The sequence below is a fragment of the Uranotaenia lowii genome, chromosome 2 (genome assembly GCF_029784155.1).
Source record: "Uranotaenia lowii strain MFRU-FL chromosome 2, ASM2978415v1, whole genome shotgun sequence".
NCBI classification, from domain to species: domain Eukaryota; kingdom Metazoa; phylum Arthropoda; class Insecta; order Diptera; family Culicidae; genus Uranotaenia; species Uranotaenia lowii.
The window spans coordinates 134370145-134394780 of NC_073692.1; the positions used below are offsets into that span (position 1 = coordinate 134370145).

General features: G+C 37.4%; 1 protein-coding gene across 1 annotated transcript in view; it reads right to left on the reverse strand.

Annotated features, from left to right (window-relative positions):
* Positions 1-212: 212 nt before the first annotated feature.
* LOC129749028 (uncharacterized) overlaps positions 213-24636 on the reverse strand; it is a 40497-nt gene continuing 16073 nt past the window's right edge. Inside the window, exons 2-3 of the mRNA XM_055743856.1 lie at positions 10985-11258; positions 213-2527 (exon numbers count right to left, since the gene is read on the reverse strand). Coding sequence (XP_055599831.1) covers positions 427-2527; positions 10985-11256 — 2373 coding nt within the window. The 5' untranslated portion in view covers positions 11257-11258 and the 3' untranslated portion in view covers positions 213-426. The remainder of the gene's footprint in view (positions 2528-10984; positions 11259-24636) is intronic.

The window sequence follows — 24636 nt, forward strand, 5'->3', positions numbered from 1 at the left end:
TTGACCGCTGACGTGACGCGACGACCGACGCTGTATTGTGTTTCTGCCTTTAGACCCACAAGAGTATCAAACAGTTTGATTTTTGTTTATTAATTAAGGTGCGTAAGATTATGTGTAGGTATTTGCTAATAAATACTCAGCCACTGGATCAGGATCGAACTCCGCAAACGATACGAGATCAGGAGAAAATTCTCATTTTGGATTAGAGAGAAAGTTGTCGAAGATTTTTTTTCATCCGAAACAATCGTTTTGCTAAGATAAGAATTTGGACCTACGGTGGGTAAAATGTTTTTTTTTTTTTTGTCTTTTGTTCATTTACCTTCAACGGAATTTAGCGAGAATTGAATCCTGGAAGTCATATCTGGAACGAAGTGATCCCTCAAAAAGGATAAACCAAAAAAAAAATTAAAACACTGGAAGAGAAACTCATTGGTGGACAACAGTACGGTTGAAATGGTCCTCTACACGGGTTTGGACACCATGCAGATATTTCTGGAACTGCGAAGTCACTCGCTGCAGCAGATCAATACCCATGACCAGCTTCAGTTCGACAGTATTACGCACCAGCTCGGACCAACTCACTGGACGTTCGGTAGTTGTTGTTATTGTTGTGGTTGGATTGGAATCGTTTTTTTCGGAGTCCGAAGTTGAACTCTCGTTCGAATCTGGACCAACGGTGGTTGGCGAAGCAGAGGTCTCGGAGATGTCATACTTCAAATAGTCATCGTGGTCGATTTCGTTGGCCGAATCATTTTCCTCACTAACAACGCTAATGATCTCACGCTTCCGACGACGAGGACCATGCTCAGGCACCGGTGCCGAAGTGATGATATCGAGCATGGAGTTATCCGGGTATCCGCCTCCAATAACCGAACTATCCGGGTACACCCCAACAACGTACTGTGCGTGATGTTCTGGACTATGTTCGGCAGTGTAAGCTGCTGGATTCGGCAGAAGTTCGTGTTCGTTTTCCGAGATATCTTCCATCATCATACTGGCGGAATCATTCGGCTCAGCACTGGTCAGTGGAGTAGCAGTCGTGGTTGAAGTTGTAAAAACAGTACTTTCCGGAGTTACATAGGATGTAGAGCTTGACTTGGGGAAGAAACTTGGTGGCGTATTGTAGAAGAACTCGTTATGCGACTTCGCTTGGACATTTCTGTTGACTGCGGTGTACATCTCAGGGTTTCCTCCGTACACTGGTCGATTCCTGTAGTTGATCTGTGGATATTTGTTAGCCGAGTAACTTTGAGCGTGGTAATACTGATGACCTGTGCGAACCGGTTGGCTAATTCGTCGACGGATGTTGTTACGATAGTACGATCGATCGGGCATTCCTGCAATCAGTTTACCAAACACTTCTTCCTCGTTTTGACCATCGGGGCCAGCGTAGTCCTCAAAGTTTGAATAGTAGATGTCGTCCTTCCTGTTTGTTTCATCCGATCTTCTAAGGGCCGCCGTCAGAGGAGTTCCTAGGAAGTAGGAAGCCAATCCAGCCGTTATAACCAACCCAACCAATCCCATTCCAACGGTTGGCATCACTTCTCGCGACAGGTAGTTCATGATCTGAGAACCTGTTCCTGGCTTGTTCTTGGCTGGTGGTTTCTTTTCGTTCGGCTTGATCAGTCCACTATCCTTGTCTTCCTTTTTCTTCTTGATGGCAGTCTTCTTCTTAGTAGCACCTGCAGCTCCCGCAGCTGGTTTACGCGTTGGTTTTTTCTTGGGAGTTTTGGAAGGAGACCGATCTTGTGGCAGATCAAACATGGCGTCTTTGGGCTCCATGATCAGGAAGGTGGAAGTTTCAATCGCTCCGTCTTCGGGTGTCAGCTCTTCCGAGTTCACGGTCGATTGTTCCATGTCAGTGGAAGGAACCTCCGTAGTGGTGGTCGTGCTAGTCGTTGTTGTTGTCGCAACCGTTGTCAGAGGGAACGGCTTCTTTGCTTTCTTGGGGAATAGATCAACCTTTTGTTCCTCGGGCTTCGGTTTACTAGCATCCTGAGAGGGAGCAACCTTGATACGAGTCATCAGTTTGTTGATCTTCTCCTTCTTTTCATCGGAAACTACTGGTGTCGGTCGGGTTGTAGCACGTTTCCGTGCAGTTGTAATTGGTTTACGAGCCTGGGTCGTTGCAGGACGTCTCGTGGTGGTAGTCGTGAAAGCACGCTTGGTGGTCGTTTCCAATTCTTTTTTCGGTTCGGTCGAAGTCATCATGTTGCTTCCACTCAACAGGACCCATGTCGATAGACCTTCCGTTGGTGTGGTCGTATGCGGTACACGAACCTGAACCCGTTCCGTGGCTTTGTTTAGCTCCTTGTGCAGCTCTTCCTCGGAAATGGGCTCGGCTACGCCCGTATGTGTCAGGTTTTCCTCGAACGCTGTGGGCCGTTCGTTGGCTTTGCCCTCGTTTCCGTGTCCAATTCCTCGATGCAGTCCAGCACTGGTCAAAATCTTGGTACTCGTCGATACCACATATCCAGAGGTACCGATTTTAGTCTTCAGGACATTATCCGGTCGCTTGAACAGTGGGCTGCAATTAAATATACAATTAAAATAATATAATTTTAATTTTTTCTTGAACAACTAAGCAAGAAAACCATGAGAATAACAGTTTTTAAAAGTTTTTCATGGACCATTTAAACGAAGTTTTTTGAAAATATTGCTTTTTTGGCATTTTTTTTTTTTATGTAGAGAAAGTTCTATCGCAATTTTTTTTTGTCATTTTTGTCGTATTTGTCATATTTTTTTTCCTTTTTTTCTATTTTTGTCATTTTTGTAATTTTTGTCATTTTGTCATTTTTGTCATTTTGGTCATTTTGGTCATTTTGGTCATTTTGGTCATTATTGTCATTTTTGTCATTTTTGTCATTTTTGTCATTTTTGTCATTTTTGTCATTTTTGTCATTTTTGTCATTTTTGTCATTTTTGTCATTTTTGTCATTTTTGTCATTTTTGTCATTTTTGTCATTTTTGTCATTTTTGTCATTTTTGTCATTTTTGTCATTTCTGTCAGTTTTGTCATTTTTGTCATTTTTGTCATTTTTGTCATTTTTGTCATTTTTGTCATTTTTGTCATTTTTGTCATTTTTGTCATTTTTGTCATTTTTGTCATTTTTGTCATTTTTGTCATTTTTGTCATTTTTGTCATTTTTGTCATTTTTGTCATTTTTGTCATTTTTGTCATTTTTGTCATTTTTGTCATTTTTGTCATTTTTGTCATTTTTGTCATTTTTGTCATTTTTGTCATTTTTGTCATTTTTGTCATTTTTGTCATTTTTGTCATTTTTGTCATTTTTGTCATTTTTGTCATTTTTGTCATTTTTGTCATTTTTGTCATTTTTGTCATTTTTGTCATTTTTGTCATTTTTGTCATTTTTGTCATTTTTGTCATTTTTGTCATTTTTGTCATTTTTGTCATTTTTGTCATTTTTGTCATTTTTGTCATTTTTGTCATTTTTGTCATTTTTGTCATTTTTGTCATTTTTGTCATTTTTGTCATTTTTGTCATTTTTGTCATTTTTGTCATTTTTGTCATTTTTGTCATTTTTGTCATTTTTGTCATTTTTGTCATTTTTGTCATTTTTGTCATTTTTGTCATTTTTGTCATTTTTGTCATTTTTGTCATTTTTGTCATTTTTGTCATTTTTGTCATTTTTGTCATTTTTGTCATTTTTGTCATTTTTGTCATTTTTGTCATTTTTGTCATTTTTGTCATTTTTGTCATGTTTGTCATTTTTGTCATTTTTGTCATTTTTGTCATTTTTGTCATTTTTGTCATTTTTGTCATTTTTGTCATTTTTGTCATTTTTGTCATTTTTGTCATTTTTGTCATTTTTGTCATTTTTGTAATTTTTGGCCATTCTTGTCATTCTTGTCATTGTTGTCATTTTTGTAATTTTTGTCATTTTTATAATTTTTGTAATTTTTGTAATTTTTGTAATTTTTGTAATTTTTGTAATTTTTGTAATTTTTGTAATTTTTGTAATTTTTGTAATTTTTGTCATTTTTGTAATTTTTGTCATTTTTGTCACTTTTGTCATTTTTGTCACTTTTGTCATTTTTGTCATTTTTGTCATTTTTGTCATTTTTGTCATTTTTGTCATTTTTGTCATTTTTGTCATTTTTGTCATTTTTGTCATTTTTGTCATTTTTGTCATTTTTGTCATTTTTGTCATTTTTGTCATTTTTGTCATTTTTGTCATTTTTGTCATTTTTGTCATTTTTGTCATTTTTGTCATTTTTGTCATTTTTGTCATTTTTGTCATTTTTGTCATTTTTGTCATTTTTGTCATTTTTGTCATTTTTGTCATTTTTGTCATTTTTGTCATTTTTGTCATTTTTGTCATTTTTGTCATTTTTGTCATTTTTGTCATTTTTGTCATTTTTGTCATTTTTGTCATTTTTGTCATTTTTGTCATTTTTGTCATTTTTGTCATTTTGTCATTTTTGTCATTTTTGTCATTTTTGTCATTTTTGTCATTTTTGTCATTTTTGTCATTTTTGTAATTTTTGTCGTTTTTGTCATTTTTGTTATTTTTGTTATTTTTGTCATTTTTGTCATTTTTGTCATTTTTGTCATTTTTGTCATTTTTGTCATTTTTGACATTTTTATTATTTTTGCCTATTTTATCCTTTTTGTCAAGTTTGACATTTTTATTTTATCTTTTTTCATCATCGGTTCACTTGTATTATTTCGTTCGGTTTAGTCATTTTTTGCCAAGTTAGTCATTTTGGTAAATTCAGTAATTATTGTCAAATTAGTCTATTTTGGATGGTTATTTTGGTCATTTTGGTTGGCACTTTAATCCAATGTTGAAAATTTCGAACTGTTACGGTTTCTCATGGTTCACAGTGAAGCTTCAAAAAGGTTGTAAAAAATCCTCAAAGACATTGTCAATAGGTTTCTGTAGCATCAGGTCTTCCTTCGATGGATAGAATGATAGGCAGAATCACCAGGATCATGCAAATAAATAGAGAAGGGAAACATTTGGTAAAAAAGGAATTTGATAGAACAGCAGCACGACACATACTGCGCAGGAGAGGGAAGCGAACATGCAAACTACAACGGTACCTGTGGAAAGAATGGAAATGTTAAATGGGTTTGATAATGTTTATTACTAAGTAGGTATCTAAGACTCTCGCGATTGAGACAGGAAATAATAGCCCCTTCGATGGACAGTTAGTAGTTGGAAGCAGATTGATTTATTTCTTTGTTAAAATACTTTACATGCTACAGCTATTTTGTTATTTTATTCTAATACAGCTTAATTTATCGATAATAAGAGAGTAGGAAGATTCTAAGCGATCTTAGTAACCATTGTCTTAACTATAGTTTCTACAAGTAGTGAAATCTTTAGAGTTACTTCATATGAATGGCCTCCTGTGTTGTGTGTTTTGTTTTTGTTTTTTTATTAATGTATATCATTTCTAGATGATTGTGTGTGTGGTTTTGTTCATGCGTGTGCGAGTATAAATGTTCGATGAAAGTGTAAGGCCTACTTGATTGGATGAATAAACATGACAATAGGGAGCAGACAGATTCTGTTTGAAAAATATTTCATAGATCATCTTACTTTCTATTTTACCACCGCTTTCAAAGTATACCCTTGAGCAGTGTTCATCCCATTTTCCATAATGATTAAAATTATTATTGTAAAAGTTTACCCCGCTTTCGGTCAATAACCGCGCAATAAGTCAGTCAGTTAGTCGGGCGGCTGGCTGTCGGCAAGATCTAGACCTACCCAACTAATTAAAAAGTCTTCACCCGAACAATGGGTAAATAGTGTTAATTCCCACCATATCTTTTTCTGTAGATCCCGGTTGGGTTTACTTTTTATGCAGTGGAACCCGATCTTTGGGCTGGCTGCAATTTTCATCTCCGACCATGCGCGGCACGATCAAGTCGAGTCGAGGGAAATTTTCGCGCTTCTTGTGCATTAATAAATAACTCCATATCTGATCTCTATTGTCTATGTTGGCTTAATTCTTTTATGCACGACCATTCTGTATCTCAGCTAAGAGTGTGAGAGAGCTAGAAAATGAGAGAGAGCATTTATATAAAGTAAAAGGAAGTTATGATGATTGGTCCAGATTTGATACGGAATATCTTTCTTTCCTGTGCAGTTTTCTTCTATTCAAACAATGAACTTACGATCCTACGACGATAAAACAACAAATTTTACAGATGAAGAGTTAATAAAGCGCATGCATTTGATGGGACTAATGATTATTAAAAGATAGCACTGCAGCTGAGCTACACTAAGTAGGCGTTGGAAAAGAACAAGAGGTTATTCATTCATTCATTCCGCTTTTTCGATGGTACGCTAAAATAAATATGTCTACTTTCTACTACAATTACTACTGCTACCGGTATTTAGGAGAAAATCTACCGGGGTCATCATCAGTTCCTGAGTATGTCATTTTACTTCTTATAATTATTTTTTCTTTAGTTCACTTTCATCGTTTCCGTCTGCATTTTTTTTCGTTCGTTTGGATTTTTCTAATCATCTTGCACGCCTAAATTATCATTAGAGTGAGTGCTTCTGCTTGATCTTGTCGTTTTGCTAACACTTAAAGACTTGTGGGTCTGCTCATCATAATTGTCTCGTTTTGGGGGTTTTCTATGCGTTAAGCTCATCTTGATTGGCACTTGAAGGTATGTAAAAATAGTTTGGCGAAAGTTTTTCTTCTCATTGCTCGTGGCTGTTTTTTTTTGCTGTGCTTCCTCTTGAACAATTAGCCGACTTTTTGGAATGGAATACTTTGCGGTCATTAAACGGTCAGCAGCAGCCGGCTTCTTCAATGGGCTTATCCATAAATCACGGAAGTCATTATCCATCCGAATTTGGGTGACATGGGCTGTTTTTTTGGGTTAATTTTCTGCTTAGACGAAAATTTGCCAAAAAACGGAAATGGTTTCAAATCACAATGTTAACTCCATGGAATTTTTGTTCCGCTTGGTGATCAAAATAATAAATAATTTTTAAATTTATCTGGGCTCACAAGATTGAAAATGACCAAATTAGTAACTTTTTCCTTTATCATTTCTAAGAGCAAGTTCACTGGTGTTGGGAAAAAATGGTAGAAATTTTGTCACTTTTAGCATATTTTGAAAATTTTTCCATGCAAAAACAGTTTCAAGATCTGTGGCCTTCAAGTTTTTTAACAACACGTGTTGTAGTTTCGCATGCTGTGATGCAAAAATAGCAATATGTTTATCACAAACGTCTGAAATAGAAACAGTGCTGTAAAAAATACAACGCGCAAAGATCTTGAAAACATTTTTGCATGGTAGAATTTTCAAAATGTCAAAATTTTTACCACTTTTTTCCAACACCAGTGAACTTGCTCTAAAGAAGTTGTCAATATTTATGAAGCAACAGAAAAGCAAGCTTTGACTTGTTGACGACGGTCGCGTTTTGTGTCTCGTGAAAATTTGTTTATGTTCTGAAAAACATTTTTAAGTTCTCTTCAAACTGCATTCAAAATTCGCTCAAAAAGTGTTTGCCATAAGATGGAAAAAAATTGAAGTACTTGCATTACATTTGTATTTGCTTCTTTCAGTTTTGTCAAATAGAAAAAATGGAGATGATATTTTCCCAAGCTCTTCAGAAAAGGATCAATTCTATGAGACGTTCTCACTACACTTCCGGCTGGCAATGGAATTTGGTAAGATAATGTCATGTTAACATTTATCCTGAGATAGGAAAACTTCGAGCAACAGTTCAGTTTACAAAAAAAAAATGCATTTTGAAATAAGGCAGTGTAGAAGTGATTTTGTGATTAAATGGTGTGAAAATAGGCAGGCCTCAAACCAAAACCGGTTAAAAAAAAAACGAACACACACATATAGGATCTCAGTGAAACTTCATGTTTCTTTGAAGAGATCTAAATTCTACCTTAAGACTAAATCGTACATCTTTCAAGGATATAATGGCTAGCATCTTACTAATGCTAACACCACCAACCCACAGAAAGAGTACTATGTATGCCGTGACCTAGACTTGATCTCATGACCTCTGGCTTAGAAGACTTGAAAGCTATCCTCAAGGCCACGGTCGGCGGCTCCGAAAACGCTCCGAAACTATTGAAATCATTTGTCTAAAGATTGTTTGTATAAAAGCAAAAAGCATGTTGGTGGAAGCAAAAAACAATTACCGCCGCTGAGGGATTTCATGTTCTGTTGGCCTGCGTGTTTTCTTTAAAATCTACTTAAAAAAACAAAAACAGGACAAGTGGCCTTCGATAGAGATGGAATTGAAAAATTGTCTCAATCGTTGTCAGATAAGTTAATATTTATCAATTATACTTGCCATGTAGGATTTCCTATATTCACCCTTCCAATTCCCATCTCAAACAGTTTTTCGTTAGATTTCAGTAACCAATGAGTTCTTGAAAAAAAAAACAGTTGAGATGTGCATTGACTAATGATTCTCTTTTGGGCATCTCAAGTCGGTTTTGATTATTAGTTATACACATATGTAGTTTCATATCTGTTCTAAATCAAGTCCGGAAGCTGTCGGAGTGGTCCAAAATTTGTAAACTTGGTTACATCTTGGCTGGCATTTGAGCCCAGTCCAGAAACCAAGTTTGATTCGCTGCGTCAGATAACTTCAGTTTGTCTGAAATTGGTGATTCAAGTCTTAAGAAGTTACTGAAATAAAGTGTTAGAAAATGTAATTTAATCTCGAAATTTTAACATTGAAATTGAAACTGAATCCCAAATTAAAATATTGATAACTGTCGGATCAATAAGTGTTAAGTATAGTGAAACTTGATTATAAGAAAATTCCTAAACACAAGTAACATATGTACCTACTGCTTTGTAGATAATGTTTCTGATCAATAACAGCGCACTGAGCGCATCGTATTGGTATTATAAACATGGTTAAGCTTTTACTGTCCGGAAACGGTCCAGCTCATCAAAGCACTTCCGAAATGCGAACGAAGCGTGTAAACGGCATTTTATGATACACTTGCTTAATTTATATTAGCGATAAATACCTACTTAATTTATGGTCCATACATTAAGACATTTGTTCATAATGATTGTTTTATGTTTTTGTCAGAATTTATTTCTGATGCTTCCATTAATGTCTTTCAGCTTTTATTTGATTTAAAATTATTTTAAAATTCACCCATCATATTGTGTCTTTTAAATATGAAAAAACTCATACTTAAATATTTTCGACATGCGTTAAAAACACGTTAAAATATGTACCATTAAAATAAATTTAAAAAACTGGCCTTCGATTACTTTCATTCCATTTTAACGAGGAACTCTTTGAACTAAATCCCCCTCGAACAATTCTACCGACTTTGCTGAGTTTTCTTGTGAGCTCGGTATGGATTAAGGTTACTGTGACTTGGCTTACCCTTCGCCAGACTTCGATAATCCTCGTGGAACCCAAGGTTGGACCACATGTTACTGAAATCGAACCAACCGGGATTGTTCTGATGATTCTGGTGGTAGGTCGTCACCGGTGGCCGCTTGACTGGCCTCCGATATCGATGGACAACTACGGGCCGCTTGACCACCACCGGTTGTTTTTTAACAACGAGCGTACTGTAGTTCTTGATAGTGGGAACATACTTAGAATAAGCGTACATCCCAAGACCTAAACTACCGAAGGCCAACGCAAGCACCGGGATTGCTGCCAGTCCAATGAAAATGATCTTCAACGGAGTCATCGCCGTAAAAGCTGCCATCATGCCGATCATGGCATTGGCAGCATCTGGTAACATAGCACTGAGCCCATCAGCACTGTGACTACTGAGTGGCTTGTGCTTGTTGGATGCGCCACCTGGTTTCGATTGCCCCGCCGGACCTGCTATATTGTTCATCAGATTCCCCAATGGGGAAGTGAAGAACGAAGCAATTGGACCGGGAGCAACAGGCGGAATTATAGGCGGTATGGACAAAGGTTCAGCTGGAGCTGCAAAGAGTACACCATCGTTGGCGACAATGGGTGCATCTGCTGCTGAAACTGGCAACACTGGTGGTACCACTGGAGGAACCACCGGAGGAGGAACGGCACTGTTTTTGGTAATTGTATCTGCATCGATTCGATTGATCGTTACCACAACGTCATTACAGGCCTCTTTTCCGTTCACTGTTACTCTTACCGAACAAAGTGGATCAGAATCATCAATAGGAACGTCCTTCAGGGCCCCACTCGGATCCGAGTACGGGTCCTGAGGTTGATCTTCCTCGTACTGATCTGCCTGTGGATTCCATCCGGATGGCTCTAAATTGTCAACTTCACTCCAATAGACAGCATCCGGACGATCTGGATCGTTCTGTTTCTCTGGCTTTTTAACTTGGGTTTTATCTTTCTTATGAACCACTAATTTTGGGGGCTCTGGCTCCTGCTGATAACCATCGTCATAAAGTGGTTCGTCCATTTCGTAAGGATCTTTATCTAGCTCATTCGTCCCGTAAGTTTCCTCGACAGGATCATCAATCTCGTAGGCATCCTTCACTGGCTCAACGGGAGGATAATTGTCACTCAAAATTGGCTGCTGACCACCAAAATTCTCACTGTAAACCGGCTTAGTAGAAACTATAATCACCGGAATAGGAGTGGCTGTAGGTAATGTATAAAAGGTGGACGACCCCAATCCATCTCCTAAACTCGGTCTAAAAATACCACTCTGTTCGCCCAAATCCACATTGAATGCATCCTGAGTTTTGTCCGACCACTTGGTTATAATTTTGTGTATGATCGGTTTCTTTCGCACATTTACATACGGATATTGTTGGCTCAAAACGTCGCCCCCCAATGTTGTGTCCCACTTGGCACTGGCCATCAGCTCCGGTACCGAAGATACTGACCGCAAAGTATTTGGCTCTTCAGCGAAGGAAGAAAAAAAATCAAAACTATTGTCGTTTCCCTGTCTAAAGTTTGCCAAGCTCTTAATGATAAAGTTTTCTATAATATTTTCACTGAAAGAAGGCGAATTTGTCTCTTCGAGTGGTTTTATGTACCTGCTATTGTGATCCTGTGATTTAAGACCTTCAGCGGATGGAGCTGGAGTCGTCACTTGCGTCACCGGCACCGGAACCGACGATGATGATGAGGATGGGACATTCGTCCCACTTGCCGGTTGTTCCTTTTCCGTCGGTATCGCATTAGTAGTCGAGATCAGTTCTTCCGTCACCTCTAGGGGGTTGCGCTGGTAGATCGGTTCCACATTTGGGCGACCCAAACTTGGACCTACCAGCAAGCAGCTCAAAAGCAAAACCACGCCGCGGTTCATTGCTGAAAAAGGGAGAAACGGTAAAACATATTTGAGAGATATTTTTGGTTGAATTTATCGTGATCAGAATAAATAAATAAGTCAAATCCAAAGTTCACATATTCTGTGTAAGGTATCTTTTTCAGATGCCTTTGGTCAACTTGATAAATTCTGGAAATTGTTTCTATTCTTCACTAGCTAAATTCCTCACTTTAACATCTACGAATTTAAATAAAGCGCGTTTGTCGGAAAATTCCATGCCTACTGTTGCATTCGTATGATGTTCAATTGTTTTCGATTTATAAGAAAATGGCTCTCATTTAAAGGATTTTGTGAAAAATAGTAAATGTGACTGTGCAAAAAGAAGGCAATTTGTTTTGCCATCGATTCAAGATCGATCACTGATTAAATATATATAACAGTACTAAGAGCTTTCTCGTTCCACTTGATTGGGTCCGGCATTTAGAAGGCAGCATCTCCAGTCAAGATGCTAAATCGTTTCTGACCCATTTATCAAGCCCGGTTATGCCTGATGAGTGGCTGGTTATTCACACCTCTCGTGTGCGCTCGCATGAATGACGCCGCTTGGCTGCCCACGAAGTGGTGTACATTCATACCTCGTACGATCGTAAACAAACCGTAAATGCTGCAACAGGTCAATCCACATGCTTAGGTACCTATCCATTGTTACTACAGTTGGCCTCTAGGGTCCTACAAGTGTCGGAACTAATTGGGCTTTCTTCTCAGATTAACTTGCCTCATCAGAAGATATACAAATCTCATGAAGAAATGCTTTTTTTACTACTGTCGAAGTAGGTAAGGGAAAAGCCCGCCAGCTGATGGCGAAGTGACCTACATCGGTTCATCTGAACTCGGATCACCATCTCCCAGATGGGGCCACTTAGCCCGGAGCATAAGTACCAACTAATAAACCCAAACGGTGAGTCACGTTTTTTTTTTCCATACCCATAAGAAACAGTTCGAATACCGTCATTTCATCTCACAGACAATTTCAGTTGAAGAAATTATGCTGCGGAATTTATCGATGGAATTTGGATTTCTGATTTCAACAACTTTTAATCGTGAACTTATCGTGAACATGGCGGTGGCACCAATTTTTAAAATGCAAATGCAAGCATAAAGCAAGTCAAGATAATACCAATAATACCTTCTTACTAATAAAGTTGCTGAGATGCTTCTGCAACAATTTTAAGCCTATAAGGGATAAGTAGGCTTTCGTTTTGTTGTTGGAACAATACTTGTGATGGTTTTGACCCTTTAATTTCAATGTTTGGAGAAGCAGGCGCTGACTCAAATAAAAGGCACGTGTTTAGTTTTTCTTGAAAAGTTTGTGAACTTTCCAATTAATCAGTGCGTTTGGGTGAAAAATTTTCAATGCCAAAGTTGATCAAACTGGTGAGAAGACTGCTGCTGATTGGGAATTCAAAGATTCTAAAGTTACAAAAAAAAACTCCATTAAGAAATCGGACTCAAATAAGGTGAATAACTCTGTTCAAAATCGCCTGGCATTTTTCTACGACATGCAGTCAACCGGGCCGGGCCAAACTTTTTCTTAATTTTGTGTCAAATATCCGGGCAAGTGCGGGTAATACCGGGCAATCTGGCACGATTATCTTAGCATCACCATAACAAACTAAAGCGTTTTTTGAGCACGTTCTAGCGATGTTAAAATTTTCGATTGAAGAAAATATTGTTGCTTTCAAAAGATGAATCCTAGCAAAATACCTTGAATGTAAAACTTAAGGAAAAAGTCAAATTCTGGATAAAATAGAGCAGGACTAACGAGCGAAAAAAAGAATACTATCAGTCAAACAATGAATGAATGGATGAGTTAAAATGAGCAAATTTGGTAGATGATCAAAAACGGCTGTTTAGTAATATAAAAAAATTCTTCAATTTCGGATTTAAAATTACTCTGACTTGATTGAGCTGTGGTCCTATTCTATTGTCCGACACTGTACATATGGTGATTTTTTTTTATTACCTGACGGGTTTGCGCCGGGGGTCTTCAGGTTTTCCCCAAAATTGAAAATTTGGTTCATTTTTGCGACTTAAAAACACATGTATTTTTTCAGATTTCTAACATTTTTATTTTTTGAGTTAACTTCGGTTAAATTTTTTTGTAAATAAAAAATAACCATTTTTCAAAGCTACAAAACTCTGTTATTTTGCTACGGAAATTATAAAATAGCACATCAAAATGCATTGAAATTTTATCAGCTTTCCAAATAAAATAGTTAAAAAAAATTAAATAATTACCTTCAACATGAAAAGTTGTAAATAAACTTTAAATGGCGTCTTAAAGTACCGTCTGCACCACCGAATATTTTGCAAAAAAATACTATTGTATAGCTCGATTCATGATGCAACTTTCATCTGAAGACACCAAAGTGGGCCATTAACACCTTGAAGAGCTATGAAAGAAATAATGACAATAAATCTCTTTTTTTGCGACGAGAACAAACAATGGTCGAACAACTGCACTCACGTATGGAGGTAGCGCGCACTTCTAACAACATGGAAACAAAAGAACTTACCAAAGCAGGTCAAATACACTACTTTTTCGTGCTTTGTAGAGTGTTTGCGGCATAACTGGCTTTAAATTTTAACCAAAATTCTTAGTATCGTATTGTTAATGTGATATAACAAATAATGGGAATGTTGCTTTTACAACCTGGTTATATGGTATATAACTTATTTACTTTTCGATCAAAGATCATTGTGAAGCATAATCAATGCCAATAGTAGAAGGTTCAGTCCCTGTGGGATATCTCCATGGCCAACTGGCAGCTGCTTTGGGACAGCTCAGAAAGAGAAAGATGGATCCGTCGTTTGATCCCAAATATCAACCTGAAGCCGTTGAGACGACAAAGAGAGTTGCCGGTAGTTTCAAGCGAAACCCTAACCTCTCTCTCCGAGATGCCGCAAATAAGCTGGGTGTATCGTCTACAACCGTGCATCGAACCAAAAAATCTATCGACTATCGACTTACAAGAAGGTAGTGACTCCAAATCGCGATGATAAACAAAATACGACGGCCAAAGCGCGATCCCGGAGGCTGTACACGACGATGCTGACGAAGTTTGACTGCGTGGGAATGGATGACGAAACCTACGTCAAAGCCGACTACAAGCAGCTTCCGGGACAGGAGTTTTATAGCAAAAGGAAGGGGAAAGGTAGCAGATATTTTCAAGCACATGCAACTGTCAAAGTTCGCGAAGAAATATCTGGTTTGGCAAGCCATCTGTACCTGTGGCTTGAAAAGCAGCATTTTCATGGCTTTCGGGACTGTTGACCAAGAAATTTACGTGAAAGAATATTTGAATAAACGTCTGCTGCCTTTCCTGAAGAAACACGGTTGTTCCGTACTGTTTTGGCCGGATTTGGCATCTTGCCATTACGGTAAAAAGACCATGGAGTGGTACGCCGCCAACAACGTGCAGGTGGTTCCCAAGGACAAGAACCCTCCCAACACGCCAGAGCTCCGCCCAATTAAGAAATACTGGGCTATTGTCAAGCGGAACCTAAAGAAGACTAAAAAAACTCCCGAATACGAAAATATTGTAACAGAACAGTACCTGTTAAAACGATTAGAAACAGGGTAAAAAAACGTTTAGAAAATGATATCTGAAACCATAAAAAACATTGCACTTATCTTGGCGTTAAGTTATGTTACTGTTTAAAACTGTTAAAACTTCTATATGGAGACACTGTTCTGAGAACAGTTGCGATTACGTACCAAAACCACTAAAGAATAACGTATTTTTTGCATCGAACTGTTTTCGTTACAGTTTTTTTTAGTTCTCTTGTATATGAACATTTACAGTAATAGTTATAATACGATCCGATATTACGTTCTTCCAACGTAATGCGTACCCTGAACCGTAAGGGAATGCAGCACGCACACACAAGAGCAAGTTTCCTTTATTTGTGAAAACACTCATTTTTTAATTTTATATATCTTCATTTTATTCAATCCTATGATGTCTATAACAAAAGTTCCTCCACCAGAAGGTATTATTCCGGAAAAAAGGGCGGGACGCTGGCTTAGCCGCTACTCACTGCTGTATCCAAAAGAGTTCGGGAGATTGCTCCTTCCAGCGTGACCTTGCTCCACCAGCTCCTGTTTCTGAAAAAAAGAAAACCTTCGTTTATTTGATTCGAATATTAATCTAATGTTAATCGAATTTACCTGTTACGAACATCGCTAGTGCTCTTCTTCCGGTGTGTCCTGATAATATGTCCGTCCGTCGGACCACAATCGGTGAGAACTTGTTGCTGCTGGTATGCGGGAGTTGGACTTGGGGAACACGAAAATTTGTTTTTTGTTTTATTCTTTTTCTCGGTCAGTTGACAGCACTTGGCAGTGATGCGACTAGACAGATTTTTCAAAAATTGAACCATTATGAAATTAAAGAAGATTTATAGCTAGATAGAAAATAAAGATATAGAGCTCAGAGCAATGCGGTTTTTTTCTTCTCTCAGACAAATTTCGAGGACATAGAATTTAAATCACTGATTATTGAAAACTAATAAAACGAAAGTAGAAATGATATTTCTCAAAAGTCGATAAGCAGCGTAGTACGCTGAGCGTACACAGATCCAGAAATTTTTAATTTTATCATTTTATTGCTTAACGATGAATAAAATAATACATGAAACGAGCGAAACCGATGTTTTACTTTAGTCGGTGAAAGGATTGAACAATAAATTTGTAAATGTAGTATGATTAATGAACAAAAGAGAATTTGGTTAATGAATGCGATATGTTAAACTCAACTTAATGCTCATTGTAGACTGCGTGAGTATAATCAAGAATAGAATTTCAAAATATTATGTATATAGGCATCCTTAAGAAAAACTTTGAATTTTACCTAACATTACAAAATCATCAACTATTGCGCTGCTTGTTACCAACTTAATAATCTTAAATTAATTTAAGTCAATCCTTAATTAATTTTGATTAGTTTTATATACACTGCAGGGGCGCTTTTTTTTGTCGAAATGAGCTGGAGCGCAGCGTGTTTGCTCAGCTGTACTGCACACTTCATTACTTTAAACTATAGAGTCTAGAATTTTAGTCTCTTTAGGCAGATCAGTGCTAATTTTATCATTTAGCGACACACTCACCGCTTTTGTTATACTTTGAACATATAACTGCGACTGCCAAACATTGAACGGAATCCAACTTTCAATACAACAGACAATAGAAGTTATTTTCATAAATAAGTGCTGAGTTTTTCTAAACGTTGCATCTGGCACCTCTGATCCGGTAATTTTGACGTAAGTTTGGCAGAAGACACGAACGCTACGCGTTATGGTTCGAGAACAATTTAACGATAATTGATAAATTTGAAGTAAATCGTAATACCATTCATTAACCTTTTCAAATACCTTCACCTTCTAACATATACGATTATTTATCGTTCCTTACGTTGTCGACGAAAAGTTCAAAATAAGAGCTACGTTTACAAATACAATCACTATTTCTAGAGCCGTAAATGTATCGTATTGACTGTTTGAGATATAGTTTTTTGCTATGCGGGCTGCTAAGGGCGAGCTGCAGTTCAAGACAAACTGGCTTTCTGCGGCGAAGAAGATGGACAAGGTGGCTGTACAAAATCTGATGGCAGGGGTTAAGCGTAAGGCCCGGCAATTCGGATTTGGAAAAGCGGAAGCCTAACTGAATATTTTTCCTGAATTTTATACTAATTAAACTTGAAAAAGAAATTTAATTTGATTTTTTAAATAAACGATTTCACCGATTTACACGCGTTTTCCCTTGACCAAATTTTGACCGTATCACCCTTTATAGTCGATACTTTTGATCCGCCATGCAGTTGGCGGAAATCCATTGAGAAATCTATTTGGTACAACCATGTTCGCTCAAAAGGCAAGTTTTCTGCCAATTGCCAAGTCCTTCACAAAAAATGTGGGTATATTTAACTTCTATGGGAAATTCCAGTAACGAGATATGGCTAATTATATATTCTAGAAAATAAGTGTTTTCATTCTCAAATATATATTGGCAACAATGTTGAGCTTTCAAAACAGCACTACTTTTATGAACCAAATTTTTATCAAATTTCAAGTGAGGTAAACTTTGCTAATTGTTGCATTTTACTACACTTAGGTAGCTTTCATAAAATTCGTGAATATTTTGGGAAAGAAAACATCAAATATTTACTTAATTTTTTTGTCATAGATTTCAATATCGCTTCCAACCATCTAAACTCTTGAAAGTATTAGAAGTACATACAAAACATTACAAACAAAAACAGGAAATTTCTCTAGTGTTTCCATTTTTTTTCATTTTTAAAAAAGTAACTGACTCCTGATTCCAAATTTGCAAGATACTTCGGCTGACTTGAATCCACAATCCATTGTATATCAGTCTTCCGTTCGTTTGTTATCCTGTCTGAAGAAATTTACTTTCCGATCCGATCACAACACGGGGTCACTGCGACCCCAACACATTTTCACACCAAAAACACAGATTTCTAATACTAAGGACCATTTTCGAAACTCACAACCTCCCATTTCCCGGAGAAGCTTGTGAGATTACACTTCAGTTGCGCAAAAAAAAAAGAAACAAACCACTTGCTCAAAGTAAATTGGATGAACCAATCCTCCCACAATAAGCCCGTTCAGATCACTTCCCCTGATTTAGTGTTTCACTTGACAACCGGCTACTCGTGGAACATTTTTCATCATAAAATCACTTTTTAAACATTCAATTTAGTAAAATTTTCACATACCCGAAAAAAAAACACGTGCGATGCCATTCAGACAACGCCTACTCCTCTTTCTTAAACAAATTTCATTTATCCATATTTTATTACTATCTATGCACTAGCTGAATTATATTTGGAATTAGTGGAACCGAAATTCAGAGATCACAACCGTTAATAGTGCTTAGGATCAGAAGAATGCCAGTGCTCTAAACTTTTTCAAAAACCACGCGTGACAGTTCTGAAGTTTCGAATATATTTTTCGTTTAAAATTCGGAGAAAAGGTGCGTAAATAATTATTTAATCAACTGTTTAAAGGTGCCAGTGCAAATCTTACTTTCCTATAAGAAGTGTCTTCTAAAAACTGATCATCCCATCAATTGAAAATTTCATCCTTGACTAAGAAATATTGTAGATTTTTACAGAATTTCAAGAATTTTCATATATTTTGTTATGGCTTTTTCCTGCTTAGGAGGAAGGGTGATTCTGGAAAAGAAAAATTAAACAGCTTCTTAATTTTGAACATTCGTTAAATTACAAATCAATATCTCAAAAATTGAATAATGATTCGTAGATCGATAGTTTAACTTTTTAATAACACCAATCGAACAAACTCTAATGATTGTGAAAAAACACCAAGGCCAATTTTTAAAAACATATGAAAATATGAATAAATAACTCGATAAGGTCTCGAATTGAAATTTCCTATCAGTGAACAGAAATTTTCGAAAACCGTTGCCTTTCAGTATCCATATTTCACAACAAATTGACAGCAGCAATTGGATCCAATCGTATCATAAATCGACAATCATGATTTTCCGGCCATTAAGACCAAAACATTCCTCCGTTAAAACTGAAAACAATTAACGAAGCTACATTCCGGAGATTTCCACTCGACTACGATGAGTTATCCACAGTTCCACCAATCAAACAAATCAATTACAACCGTTAAATGCCGTATTGATGCAAAGTTTTCAGCGTCGTTTTCGGAAAACCATTCGATAGCAGCGGTCACTTAAACACGCGCTACAAATCACTCGTAGCATAATAATCCGCGTCTCGCCAGCCGGAGTAATTAAAAGGCAAGAGCGTTCACCTTTCAACTGCTTTCCATTTTTAACATTTTCACGTAATGTTTGTGGAGTGTAATTTCTACATATTCGATCATATAATATCTCCCGTTGAAGGCACCACTCGTAGCTATCAAAAAGTCTCGAAATTCCACCCGCCAAACCAAGCCATTTCGGAAATAAAAGCGAACGTTATTCCGATTAACGAAAGTTGTTCCCCCTGAATCTAGAAAGGCAGCAAAAAAAGAAATTTTACTTTCAAAAGATTGCTTCGCTGAGTCCTGTTCCGCATAAATATGTCACCTAATGTGAATCACACACGCCCTTTTTTTTGTCTTCCTTTAGCTGGCGTCTTGGGCCGGAATCGCGAGCAGATTTGCGGTCATCCACCTACAACTCGGGGTGGCAGAGCAGAGCGGAAAAAATGAATAAACAAACAAACATCGCGAGGCACCAGGAGATACAAGAAAAACGGAACCTACGACAGACGACAAACACGTTGTTGTTGGAGCGAGCAGCAAGACCAGTTTCTTCTGGAGTGTGTGCCACTTTTGGCAACCTGTTTTTTTATGTTTTACCCCCATTCCCCATTTGGCTGGCTGCTCAAGTTCTGTGTTGTGTGTACGTCCAACCAACGACAATAACTCATTTCACCGGGCCGCGAAACAAAGTAAGTACCAATCCAGGTTTAGGTACAGAAATACGAAATCGGTGCGCCAAAATGGTCAGCGAGAGAAATGGGAAATGAGGTTCGTCGCTTGTGCGACTCGCAAATTCTTTGCGCAAACTTGAGTAGTAGGAACACTTAACGTTACTTATGGACATCGACGAGCTTTCATTAAAGTGAGGACACTTCAAATGGCTTCAAGTTAAAGCCACGCCATATCATTCTGCGTTAAATAGATCACGCTTCTTTGGTTTTCAAGATCTGCCCTTAGACGTATGTGAGAGACTTCCGTTTCAAAGATCACCACAACAATGATATTTTCGAATAAAACTTTCCACATTGATAAAATGGAGAAAGATTCCTCGATATCGTAGAGCGCCAAACGGATAATCGCAGCATCGATTATAACAATTACCCACTGCTATTTGCACATACGAGCCGAACCAAAGGCTAATGAAACGGTATAACCATAACACTTAAGTAGGTATCCACAACAGCTTCTAGGGCATTGCCGGTTCAAGTTCCGTAATAAAGTTTGTGAATGGCGGTCGAGTCAGGTGAAGTACGGGAATAATTCATTCGTTCGGTTTAGCCCCCCATTTGCGCACATCCAATTTTGGTTCCCTACTTAGCTACATATTTGATCGGGCTGTTGTGTCACATAAATACCATTGGGTAATGATTCACTTTATTCCTGTATGCCCCATTGGGGGGTCTTGTTTAGAGAAAGTTTTAAATTCCCGTTCCGAAAGCAGCATTGCCTTAAAATTTGCCATACGGGGATGGCAGAGCTCGATGAAATCTGCGCTCGGCATTCTAGGAACCGTTCATCAATCACTTGGCCGTGAAACAAAACAGCAGGAATTTTTAATCAGATATTAAGGCGAGCGTGGGCCGATTTTTTTAAGGGAACATTATTTTTAAATGGCTAGTAATGAGTTAAATCTTGTAGGGTATCTTAAATGAACCTACGTAGATATATGCAAAATAAGTAAACCTAGGGATGAATCATCTAAATCAGTGGTTTTCAAAGTGGTTCCTATCGCCCCCTTGGGGGCGTTGTAATGAAATTTGGGGGTCGTTGGAAAGGCTCAGAAGGGCGGTGGGATCATTTTTAAATTACGAAACAACTTAAAGCAAAAATATTGGATAGCAATGCCTGAAAATCTTTAAAATGTTTTGTCCTAAAAAATGACAACAAAGTCTTTCAAATAGAATCTGTGTTAAAAGGCGTCACAAACTTGATCATAGAGATTTGGAATGAAAAAGAAGAATGCTGCTAACAATCCAATGGAACTTCTTCCTTTGGATTTGATTTGTTGATCTTTAATTTAATCGATAAAAAAGTGGAATTTGGCAATTTTTCATGATTAAACATCAAAAGTTATTCTATTTCACTAAATTGTCGGAATCAAGTTGTTAGAGCCTATGTTAAATTTTAAGACCCGTGAAAGAAACAGAATTCAATTCGTCTTTAATTGTCATAAATAATAGTTTGAATTTTATTTTATCAAGAAATATAACGTTTTATGCTATTTCACCGAATTAACGGTAAATAGGGAAGATGAGGGCATGACGAGCACCCAGGGCATAATAAGCACTCCTTTTTTCTACAAAAGTACGTATTTTCTTAAACAAATTTTGATGAGGATTTGTTTCGTACTACCTATAGTATTAATTTTTCACCAAAACAGAAATATCCTTTTCAATATTAAATAATAACCAGCTAGGTTCTCAAGTGACGAAAATATTATAATTTTTAAGCACCACCAAATAAGCTTTCGTGACCTTTAAATCATCTTGATCTGAAATGTATGCACTGCAACATAATTTACACATTGTTTCTCAATTTTCACCATCACAAAATTTTTGATTTTTCACTTTAATCAATTTTAAAACGCGTTTTTATTTAAATTTGTTGACCTGGGGTGAACAGAGCACTTTTAATCAGGGCACGATGAGCGTTTTCTGCCGTATAATCTAACAGCGAATCCAACTCGATGAAGTCAGCTGAATAATAGAGCTACAGCTTGACTTGTTTCATCTGTTGATTTGGCCTAATGGTAAGGTGTCGGAGAGGCAATCAGTAGACTCGAGTTAGATTCCTGTTCGAGAGGTTTTTTTCACATACCATTCATGATTGATTTTTTTGATTGTTACATTATACGGCTAGTAGCATCTTCCGTCAAACAAAACACCAAAAACATAATGTATGAGCATGTGTTAATTCTTTGAATTCTACAAACAGACCTAGATTATTTTGTTATAGCTTTGTTTGATGAATCTACGCCTCACCGTTTAGTGCAAAATGCATCGATCATGAATGATAAATGAAAAAAAAATCACCTTGACCAGGAATCAAACTCGAGTCTGCTGATTACCTCTCCGACACCTTACCAATAGGCCAAATCGTCAGATGAAACAAGTTTAGCTGTAGCTCTATTATTCAGTTGACTTCATCGAGTCGAATTCGCTGCTAGATTCCCCGGCAGAAAACGCTCATCGTGCCCCGATTAATGGTGCCTATACTGCCCCTACAGTGACTGGTTTTTCTGCTTTCGGCAAATAAATTTAAAATGCATTTTTAAACGTTTTTATCTACTTTTTCAAGTTTCATCTAATTAGGCAATAGACTATTTAAGTGTCTGAATACGAAACAATGATGTAATTCACATCTTATAGCTGTTCCTATGGTTAAATAAGCGTTTTCCTTAAGGTGGCCATTATGCCCTTATCTTCCCTATAAATATTTTGTGAATAAAAAAAGGCAAATTTAATTGGTAAAGAATTCTGTTTACTAAAATTTAGATACGTGGTTTGTTATTAGATATTTTCATTGTTTTAAAGTTTAAGTATTTGCTCTGCAAAATCTATATTTTTTAAATTTCAGTCTTGGGGGCTACAATTGGTGGTTATGCGTTTGCTTTTCGATCTTCTCAAGTCGATTATAACAGTTTTAAATGTGCTAAATTAAAATTTCAAAAACTTATAAACTTGTGATTATGCAACGAAGCCAATTAGCGTTCTTCTAACGGTTTTTCATAAATTCTCTCAGTGGGCTTTTTTTTTTAATTATTCTTCATTTGAAACGGATTAAACAATTAAGTTTTCAGGAGTCAAACTCGCTTTGTTTTTTTATAATCGTTTCATTAGCTCAGCACTTTTTTAGAAGAAAAAAGAAGATAGGAAGGGAATCTTTATACATAAAAATGAATTTCTGTCTGTCTGTTTTCCCTATGGACTCGGAAACTACTGAACCGCATTTTCGTAGGTGATGAAAAGATTTAGAGAAACATGAGGTATCAAAGAACGAAAGAACATAAGCCGTAAATATCATGAATTTTTCGAAAAAAACAACGGTTCACCGGCAAGACTTGAACCTGAAATTTCCGCTTCAGTTCACCACGGTGAACGTGATGAAATCGGCTAACACGAGCAATCGAGCTCCACCGTTCCACTGTTGGACCTTCTATCGAAACACCATGTATATCCCGCATGTAATCTTTCCCACTATTGTGTAACCAGTTGGTTACAAATCGTTTGATTTTTGTTTTAATTTTGTAGTTTTGTTGGTTTAGCTCTAGAAAATTCATGTTCCCTGTCCAGTCTCACAACAAGATAGCACCACAGTAGGCTACATTTTACTGCTGGTTGCTGTCAACTAACAGATGAGGAAAGGAAGAATGTTTGGAAAATGAATTAAAAAAAAACGAAAAGGAGCTTGCTTCCGTATTTCGAGCTCTCTTCTGTACCAGGCGTGTTTGTGAACGTCCACGGAATTCACCCGAATACCGGTGTGTCTTCGGCACGGGTCGGCCCGCAGACTCTTTGTGGTCTCGCGCCTAAAACGTAAAGGATCAGTATCTACGTCCTCAGGTTCTGCGGATCCCTAATTATTAAGGAAGACTTCACTTCTCGGCCTGTCCGGATACGGGGCACTCTCGTGGGCAGGCCGATCAAACACCAACGAAGGAAGACGCCTACAACAACTGAGTCCAGCAACGCCCACTGGCGCCGACATTTTCAGGACCCCATCGATACGCCAATACATCGACGGCCCTCCTGCTTCCGGAACTGGATTTCCGGAACGACGTCGTGCGCAACAGCAACTGCAGCAAACCCACGGTTAGTGAGCTCTGTTACACGCCACATTACAGACAGAACATTGTTTTGTACACACAGTCAACACGCCACATAAAAACATCAATAAAAAAACATAGAAACATGAAATTTCCGATTTGTTGTATTTTATCCGTAAAGTCCTTGTTTACCCAGTAGCCAGCCGGCCCTGAGGTTCCGTACTCTTAGAGTATCTTGCCTTGGCTGGTCTAGCCGCTGCTTATCGATCCGTAACAATTTCAAGATTGTTTCTCTATCACCACCCACCGACTCGGGATGATCACATGCGGGATATACATTAGACTGAGTCGATTTGGTGTCATTTTTGAATTTCTCAAACCCTGGGGTCTTAAAAGCTTCGTGTTGGTCCAAAACTCATCCATGATTTTTTGCAGAATTTTTAAGTAACGTTTACATGAGTAAATTTGAACTTTTAGGTTTGTATGGGAAAATTGAATATTTTGTACTGAAAAATCAACATCATTTTTGTTTCTTCTGTGGAATCGAGCCTGCAAATGGTTTTTGTGCCAATTTATAAATTTCTTACAGGGAATTTTCCGTTGAACAACTTTGTCGAATATCACAACTTCGTATCTTTTTAGACAAAAAAGTTATTAGCTCATTAACAGGTGTATGTCTTTTGGCATTGATAAACAAGAAATTCAATTGACACCACTGCTGGGTGCCTAGCGAAGAATTGCAAGACCACTTTTCATGCCATACTTCGCGGGGCACAAGCAGTGGTGTCATTTGAATTCATGGTTTATCAATCCAAAAAAACATACACCTGTTA